This window comes from Vipera ursinii (genome assembly GCF_947247035.1).
Source record: "Vipera ursinii genome assembly, chromosome: 9".
NCBI lineage: Eukaryota > Metazoa > Chordata > Lepidosauria > Squamata > Viperidae > Vipera > Vipera ursinii.
Window position 1 is genome coordinate 21,373,673 of NC_139523.1, and position 9,416 is coordinate 21,383,088.

General features: G+C 48.2%; 1 protein-coding gene across 1 annotated transcript in view; it reads left to right on the top strand.

The window, feature by feature from the left end:
• Positions 1–7,157, top strand: part of ATP1A3 (ATPase Na+/K+ transporting subunit alpha 3) — a 32,843-nt gene extending 25,686 nt beyond the window's left edge. Inside the window, exons 18-23 of the mRNA XM_083368938.1 lie at positions 846–969; positions 1,405–1,550; positions 3,660–3,790; positions 4,747–4,848; positions 4,984–5,075; positions 6,660–7,157. Of these exons, the coding sequence (XP_083225064.1) occupies positions 846–969; positions 1,405–1,550; positions 3,660–3,790; positions 4,747–4,848; positions 4,984–5,075; positions 6,660–6,688 (624 nt within the window). The 3' untranslated portion in view covers positions 6,689–7,157. The remainder of the gene's footprint in view (positions 1–845; positions 970–1,404; positions 1,551–3,659; positions 3,791–4,746; positions 4,849–4,983; positions 5,076–6,659) is intronic.
• The last annotated feature ends 2,259 nt before the right edge of the window (positions 7,158–9,416 follow it).

Genomic DNA, 9,416 nt, shown 5'->3' on the forward strand with positions numbered 1-9,416 from the left:
TTGGATGACGTTGGGCCAGTCCTTCTCTCTCAGCCCAGCTTCCCCCACCTCACAGGGTTGATGTGGGGAACATAGGAGGAGGAAAGAATATTAGGAATATTCCCCACCCTGAGTTATTTATATAAAAAAAGATAAAGGTGGGATATAAATAAATATGACCATAATTCTCTGCACATAGGAAATGTGGGCTAGTTTAGAGACCTTGCCTTACACAAAAAAAAATTCATGCAGGATATCTTCTTACCACCTTCTCATGCTTGTTAAGTCCTTTGACCCCCTCAAGGACTTTGGGAACCCTAATTCTTACAACCAAATTTTCCTGTTACCTTTTGTGCAACTGGGCAGATGCATCTAATATTTGACTGATATTTGCAGCCCGAGCAGGAAACAGAGGCACAGAATCACATCTCTTGCAGAAGTAGGATAGCCTTGGATATCTTTGAAAAGAATGAATACACGAGTCAAAGAATGAAAGAGAAAAGAAAAGGATGGCAAAAGAAGTCATAAAGTTGGTAGGGATGGCCCAAAGCAGCCTGTTTTGTTTTGTTTTTTTCATTCTGGTCCTTTCCTCCAGCGACTGGAGTGAGAAAAAGCTAAGCCTTCAAGGGTGAGACAAAGCTTGTAATCTAGCCTAGGGGTCCCTTGGACCGGCACCGGGCAGCGGCATGCCAGAAACCAGGCCGCGCAAAGAAGCATCCGCGGGATGCAGGCAGCACACAAAACCACACACCCTCCGGTCCGTGGGAAAACCTCTCTCCACGGAACCGGTGGTGCCTGGTGCCCAAAAGGTTGGGGACCTCCGCTCTAGCCAACTCTACCATCTCCATTCTTGCTTTTCCTTCTAGGTGCCTGCCATCTCCTTGGCTTACGAAGCAGCTGAGAGCGACATCATGAAGCGTCAGCCCCGAAACCCCAGGACTGACAAGCTGGTGAATGAACGTCTCATCAGTATGGCCTACGGGCAGATTGGTGAGTGAGGTGCCAGCAACCAGGAGGGGTAAGCTCAGAGGTTGACTTTAGGAGATGGGAGATGGACTGGACGAGGTCGTCCTCGTCCTCGTCAGGGGATCTTTATAGGGCATCACTCTGGGGCATTGTAGCACACTTTACAGGGCATTATATTATTATTTTATAGGGCACTGCGATAGCTATTATAGCACTATGACTATAATGGCTATATAGGGCAGTGCATACCAAAACAACTAGACACAGAGACAGGTTTTTTTCCCCCCTTGTGCCGTCATTCCACTGAACACTTCTTAGAATAAAATAGGGACCTTCAGTCATCAAAGAGCCAAGGTTGCTTGCCCCTAGGCTAGGGGATTCTGGGAGTTGAAGTCCATGCATCTTAAAGTTGTCGAGGTTGAGAAAGGATTTCCTCAACGCTCCTAAATTCCTTTGCAGGGATGATTCAAGCTCTGGGAGGCTTTTTTTCCTATTTTGTCATCTTGGCTGAGAACGGGTTCCTGCCCTCCGTTCTGGTTGGCATCCGTCTTAATTGGGACGACCGGACAGTCAACGACCTGGAAGATTCATACGGGCAGCAGTGGGTAAGTAGAGGAAAGCAGGAGAACCAAGGTAGCCATCTGGATCACTTGCAGAAAGGAAGGCTGAGGTCCAAGCCCTGCTTAGTGTCAGCTTTGTTTGAACAAGACTGCACAGGTAGTCCTCGCTTTACCAGAGTTCGTTCGGTGACCGTTCGAAGTTACGACGGCGCTGGAAAAAAGTGACTTGGGGACCGTTGTTCACACTTAACGACCGTCGCAGCATCCCCAGGGTCAGGTGATCAAAATTCAGAGGCTTGGCAACTGACTCGTATTTATGACGGTGGCAGCGTGCCGGGATCACGTGATCCCCTTTTGCAAACTTCTGACAAGCAAAGTCAATGGGGAAGCCAGCTTCTCTTAACAGCTTACCGACTGCAGGGATCCACTTAACAACGTGGTCGTAAAATGGTGCAAAATTCACTTAACAAACGTCTCCCTGACCAACAGACATTTGGGGCTCAATTGTGGCCGTAAGGCAAGGACGACCTGTACAAAGCGGTACTGGATGTTTTTTTAGATGTTCTTGCTCTGGGAATGTTTGCCTTTACATATCAGAAATTAAATCTGATCGCTCTTTATGCGTTGGCGCTTGATTTCATTTCTGGTAATTGATCGTGCCTGTGTCTGGCCCTAACTGGAAATACAGTTCGCAGGGACGATGTTGCAATGGATCTAGAATTTGTACTTTTGGAAGACACTATTTTCCAGTGTATTGGGACACTGCCTTTTGCTGAGAATGAGCATTGCTAGTTGAGATCTGTTTTAATTTTCTTTTTTGCTCTCCATCATTTGCTGGGTGTTGGCTGCCGGAAGGGCGATCAAATGGGAGAGAGCTGGATTCAGACACCCCGAGGCGGGAAGCGATAGACGCTGTATTTGGCAAGCACTAAAAGAGAAGGAAGCTGAGAGCCTAACTTGGCAAGCATGTTGGCCAGATGCAGAACAAACCCGTGATGGGCCAGGAAGAGCCCTCTTTGACACATCTCGTCACGAAAGATGAGAAAGCAGCAGAACCAAAGCATATACTTATTCAATCAGGATGGCATAAGCCATAGGAGAGGGCTGAATTAATGGGCATTGTCATAAACTATAGTAAAAGCCCAGCCAGTGAATCACATTCTGAAATTTACAGATTTACAGAACTACAGAGTAGGAAGGGACCTTGGAGGTCGTCTAGTCCAACCCCCTGCTCAGGCAGGAAACCCTATGCCATTTCAGACACAGGGTTGTCTGGTCTCTTCTTAAAAACTTCCAGTGTTGGACTATTCACCGCTTCTGGAGGCAGGTTGTTCCACTGGTTAATTGTTCTAACTGTCAGGAAATTTCTCCTTAGTTCTAGGTTGTTTCTCTCCTTGACTAGTTTCTATCCGTTGATTCTTGTCCTGCTTTCAGGCGCTTTGGAGAATAGCTTGACTCCCTCTTCTTTGTGGAAAACCCTGAGATATTGGAAGATGGCTATCATGTCACTCCCAACCCTTCTTTTCTTTAAACTAGACATACTAAATTCCTGCAACCATTCTTCATACATTTTAGCCTCCGGTCCCCTGATCAGCTTTGTTGCTCTTCTCTGCCCTCTTTCCAGAGTCTCAAGATCTTTATGTCATGGCATTCAAAGCCGGATGCCATATTCCAAGTGTGGTCTTACCAAGGCGTTATAAAGTGGTACTAACACTTTACATGATCTTGATTCTATCCCTCTGTTAAGGCAGCCTAGGACTGTGTTGGCTTTTTGGGGCAGCTACAGCACACGGCTGGCTCATATTTAAGTGATCGTCCATTAAGACTCCAAATTCTGAGAGGCTCCTTCAAAGTGTGCAGCCCTAAGCTGTAGTTTGCTGACTTGATCCTTGCTCCAGCTTGGGGATTGATAGATATTGCCAGCGTCACTCAGATTAATTTGGAACTGAGCCTTTGCTGAATGAACAGCAGGATTGCAGCCGCTAGTGCACAGTACGGGGGAGTGGAGAAAGGGAGAATGGAGGAATTGCCATCTTCCCCTTGCACTCCACCAAGAGCCTAGTCTTGAACCCAGAGAGCAAGTTGCCATGCCAGGAAGGAAGACAATTCTGGAAGAGGGTGCAGACCGTTGATTGCCTGCTGTTCTCCTCCTAGACCTACGAGCAACGCAAAGTGGTGGAGTTCACCTGCCACACCGCCTTCTTCGTTAGCATCGTGGTGGTGCAATGGGCTGACTTGATTATTTGCAAAACCAGAAGGAATTCCGTCTTCCAGCAAGGCATGAGGTACGGCAGCTGGTGGGTTTCCCATTTGCCAAAGAAAGAGCATAAAAGCCACCTTGGAACCAAGAAGAGAAATGGTGGGAACACAGCCATTCTCTGCGAGGAAAATATGACGCTTAAAGGGAGGAATGGCCCATTCAGGTTGTCAAAGCAAGAACATCTGATGTTCTTTGACGATGGTGGTTAGGTCTGGGTAGCAATGATGCAGAGTGGGTATAAGTGCTGATGTTATTTTTTTTCTTCCTTTCACCACCTATCCATCCATCCGTCTGTCCATCCATCTATCCATGCAACCATCCATCTATCGTCCTCTCTCTGTCCATCACTCCCTCTACACATCTGTCTATTCATCTGATATCTTTCGCTCTCCATCCCTGCATCCCTCCATCTCCATCTATCCATTTCCTCTCCATCCATCTCTCTACCCCCATCCATTTCTTCCTCTCTCCCCATCCGTCTTTCTTTTCATCCCTCCATCTGTCCATCCCTCCATCTCCATCTATCCATTTCCTCTCCATCCATCTCTCTACCCCCATCCATTTCTTCCTCTCTCCCCATCCGTCTTTCCTTTCACCCCTCCATCTGCCCATCCCTCCTTCCTTCCCTCCCTCCCTCTCTCTATCTCCATCCATCCATTTCCTCTCCCTCCATCTATTTCTTCCTCTCCCTCTCCCTCTATCTTTCCTTCCACCCCTCCATCCGTCCCTCCCTCCATCTCCATCTATCCATTTCCTCTCCATCCATCTCTCGTAACCCCATCCATTTCTTCCACTACCTCCCCATCCATCTTTCCTTTCACCCCTCCATTGCCCATCCCTCCTTCCTTCCCTCCCTCTCTATCTCCATCCGTCCGTTTCCTCTCCCTCCATCTATTTCTTCCTCTCCCTCTCCCTCTATCTTTCCTTCCACCCCTCCATCTGTCCCTCCCTCCATCTCCATCTCTCCTCCCCACTTCTCAGAAACAAGATTCTCATTTTCGGCCTCTTTGAGGAGACTGCCTTAGCCGCCTTCTTATCCTACTGCCCCGGTATGGACGTGGCCCTAAGGATGTATCCTTTGAAGTGAGTACCAGCTTTTTATTTTGTGTGTGTGTGTGTGGGGGGCAACTTGTTGGAATGTGGAGGGCTGGGCGGTCTCTGATCCAGGACTTTCCCTCCCCTTCCCTCCCGGGCTGAATGTCTACATTCTCTCTCCAGGCCAAGCTGGTGGTTCTGTGCTTTTCCGTACAGTTTTCTCATTTTTGTGTACGATGAAATCCGTAAGCTCATATTGCGTCGCAACCCAGGAGGTGAGAGGGGGGCGGGAGAGATGGCTGGTGGTGGTGGTGGGAGTTATGAGGGCCTGTTTGGGCTGCAAGGTTTACAGAGACATCCCTGCCCAGAGAATAGAAGCTGTCAATCCTGGGGCTTTACAAGAAGGCTTCCTGTTTTTAGTTCGAGATTTTTGCATTTATTGGTCATGTTGCAAACAGGCCTAAGGAAAGTATGTTTTTTCTTTGGGGAATTCATGAACCAAATGATTCTTTCTCCCTTATTGTCCTCAATGTACTTTGAGTTCTTTCCTTTCTTTCTTTCTTTCTTTCTTTTTCTTTCTTTCTTTCTTTCTTTTTTCTTTCTTTCTTTCTTTCTTTCTTTCTTTCTTTCTTTCTTTCTTTCTTTCCTTTCTTTCTTTCTTTCTTTCTTTCTTTCTTTTTTTCTTCTTTCCTTCCTTCCTCCCTCCCTCTTTTTCTTTTCTTGTCTTTTTTCCCCTTTCCCTTCCCTTCCTCTCATTCTTCTCTCTTCTCTTTTCTTTACTTTCTTCCTCCCTTAATTTCCAAGCGCAAGGCTCCATTTTAGGGGTAGCCATTGGGGGCCTCTTATCCACCATGCAGAACTGAGACCAATTTCTTCAGCCATTTCCCCCCCCCCCCCGTTCTTCCTGACTGGCTAATCATTATTTTATTTATTTATTTTTATTTATTTTAATTCCATTTATATCCCGCCCTTCTCCGAAGACTCAGGGCGGCTTACAAGCTTAGCAGTAGCCTTCATTCTATGTATATGCCTGCTTATTAGGGCTTTCACCCACACCCCAAGTGGCATTATTACAAAGTCAGCTTAATTGCCCCCAACAATCTGGGTCCTCATTTTACCTACCTGGGAAGGATGGGAGGCTGAGTCAACCTTGAGCCTGGTGGGATTTTTTATTTTTTATTTTAATTCCATTTATATCCCGCCCTTCTCCGAAGACTCAGGGCGGCTTACAAGCTTAGCAGTAGCCTTCATTCTATGTATATGCCTGCTTATTAGGGCTTTCACACACACACACCCAAGCGGCATTATTACAAAGTCAGCTTAATTGCCCCCAACAATCTGGGTCCTCATTTTACCTACCTGGGAAGGATGGGAGGCTGAGTCAACCTTGAGCCTGGTGGGATTTTTTATTTTTTATTTTAATTCCATTTATATCCCGCCCTTCTCCGAAGACTCAGGGCGGCTTACAAGCTTAGCAGTAGCCTTCATTCTATGTATATGCCTGCTTATTAGGGATTTTGCCCCCCCCCCCAGCGGCATTTTTACAAAGTCAGCTTATTGCCCCCAACAATCTGGGTCCTCATTTTACCTACCTCGGAAGGATGGAAGGCTGAGTCAACCTTGAGCCGGGTGGGACTCGAACCTGCACTAATTGCAGGCAGCTGGTGTTACTTAAGGAGGCATTAGCCCACTGCTCCACCAAGGCTCAATTTCATCATCTTACCCAGGTGGGGGCGGGGTATAAATAAGGATCAGCCGAAACAGACAGGAGGGCTCTTGAATCCTATTTGAAAAGGGAAGGGGGGGGTGAAACGGCCATCTGGTAATGAATTTCTAATGGATATTCCTTTTTCTTACAGGATGGGTGGAAAAAGAGAGCTACTACTGAATCTCTTCCTGTGCCCACTGCTGGTTGCCTCCCCTGCTGTGGGGGGGGGGATCTTGACCCTCCCAAATTAGCCCTCTCTCCTGCCCTCCCTCCCATGACTACGAGAGATTGCAACACCAGGATCACATGCTGGGAGAGCGGAACAACCAACCAAGCCCTCCTTCCCCACGCCTTTTTCCCAGCCCCCCGCCCCCCGACAGGACACCCTGACTTGTCCTGTCCTGCATGCATGTCCCAGACTGGACACAGGGGAGGGGAAAACCCCCCCCCAGCTCCATCCCACTTCTCACCGACTTCTGCTCTCTGCCAAATTCTGCTTTGGTTTCTGGAGGCAGGCTGGGGAAGAGGGTCCGTGTGTGGGAGTGGGGGGAGAAAAATGTCCTGAGTGGGGGGGGTGGGGGTGGCTATGTGTCGATCTTTCTTGACCTCTGCAAAACCTCTAACTCCAACACTCAAATTCCCTTCTGGATCTGGGATGGAACGCAGGGACCAGCCTCCTCGAAACAACTTGCCTCGGAGACGAGAGCCAAACAGGGATGGAGGTGGGGTGGGGGGGTGGGGGGGTGGGGTGCAGGGCGAAGGAGTATGACCTGGTTAGCACTAGTAGGATGTTAGATTGGGGGAGCTGAATTACTGCTCTCCTCAGCCACTCTCTCCCCAGCCCGTGCCAATGTGTTCCCCCTTTCCTTTCCCCTGTGTGCGTGTGGTTGGGTGCGTAGGGGTGATTGTGTGTGTCTGCATGGGTGCAAATGAGGAGCGACAGAGGTCAGCTGTGACTCGCTTCCCAGCTGAGTCCAGCAAACTGAAACTCTTTGTTTTTAGACTAAAAGAAAACAACAGCGGGATTTTTTTTTCTCATTCCTCTTCCCCTTAAGCCATACTTGTGGACTTCAACTCTCAGAACTATGTAGGGCTGGGGGATTCTGGGAGTTGAAGTCCACAAGTCTTACAGTGGCCCTAATCCTTCAGCCTGACTCTGTAGATGTGTAAATGAAAACCGAAAACGGGGTGGGACTTCTTTCTTGTGCATGTACATTTGCTCTGCTAGCATCATGGCAGCAGTTTAAACCATCTTCCCTCCAGGGGTCTGCACCCATCGGAGACCAGACAGCCTTCGGGGGGTTGCCCGTAACCCAGGGGAGGGGGTGACGTTTCGGGCTGTCTTCCCACTGGTGCTTAACTTTGGCCCCTCCCCTGGGTCCCACGCGCTCCTGTTTCTTGAGCCTGCGACTTCAGCCATAGCCCCTTCCCCAAAGAGCCCCCCCTCTAAACAGGGGGGCACGAGGGAAGGCATCACTCACTCCTGGTGGGTCGAAGGCGGTTTGATCGCGCTGGGCCTGTCCCACTCCACATCACATCAACCTTTATGTTCTTTGTAAGGTGGGAGGCGAGGGGAGTGGGGACATAAATGTCAGGTTGGTGTTTTCTGTCCCATCTCCCCTTCCCCTTTCGGGATCGTGTCGTCGTGTGAAACCAATCAACAACAACAACCCAACCGATTTAACAAACAATTAAAGAAGTGGAATATTTAATATGAGATATGTGGCCGCCTCATTGTATACGATGCCTATCCGTTGCGAAATAGCAAAAGAGACTCTATTTACCCATAATGCAGAACGCAGGTGATCCACTGAGGCCATAAAATTGTGGGTTGCCCTGGATCAAAGCAGAGAGCTGGAAGAGAACTTCCAAATCTCTGGAAGAAGGAACAGGGGGAAAAAAAAGGGTGTGCAGTTTGAAGATCACTCAGCCGTGATCTCTAGGGCAAAGGATCTGGACGAGGTTCTCAAAAGACTTCCCCTGCCACGAAAAACATTATTATACAGGTAGTCCTTGACTTACAACCACAATGGTGCTTAAGGGACCCGTAGTCCTAATTCTGCTGTAAATGAAACTGGAGTTGAAAATTGCGTTTATCCAACAATCCTGCATTCCTCTGAATAGCAGCCAAAGGCGAAAGTGCGTAAAATGGCCTTGGAATTACATTTTAATCAGAATAGAACTGGAAGGGACCTTGGAGGTCTTCTAGTCCGACAACCTTGGAGGTCTTGGAGGTCTTCTAGTCCGACAACCTGCTCACGCAGGAGACCCCCATGCTATTTCAGGCAGGTGGCTGTCCAGTCTTAAAAACCTCCAGTGATGAAGCACCCAAAACTTCTGGTGGCAAGTTGTTCCACTGGTTAATTGTCCTCACTGTTAGGAGGTTTCTCCTTAATTCCAGGTTGCTTCTCTCCTTGATTCGTTTCCATCCATTGTTTCGTTTTTGTTTTTAATCTTGCCTTCGGGTGCTTTGGAAAACAAACTGACCCAGAGTTGATTTTGCTGAAGACCACCCCCCTCTGGTTTAGAACTGGCTGTAAGGGGTGGGGTGGGGTGTGAGCAAGAGCAAACCAGCACCCAAGGAGGAAAAGGTTAGAGAGAATTAGCATTGTCAGCCTTATAAGTACTTCTTATAGTCCACCTTATAGTCCACTTCTACTCTGGAAGCTTTTATTGAAATTTTACCTCAGCTCCCCTCGAAGGCCAGTATCCCTTCACCCTTCCCGGTTTAGCAGTCTGCTGCATTAAGATGCACTTAATGCAATTAATGTAATTGGATGAGGGTGGTGTTGCTTTTTTTTCCATCCAGGGTGGGCGGGAGAGGAGGAGGGGGGGGTCATAAGACAACTGAAGGATGGAGAACAAGACACAAGACTGTCTTGGGTTTGATGTCCCCCTGCCTGGATTA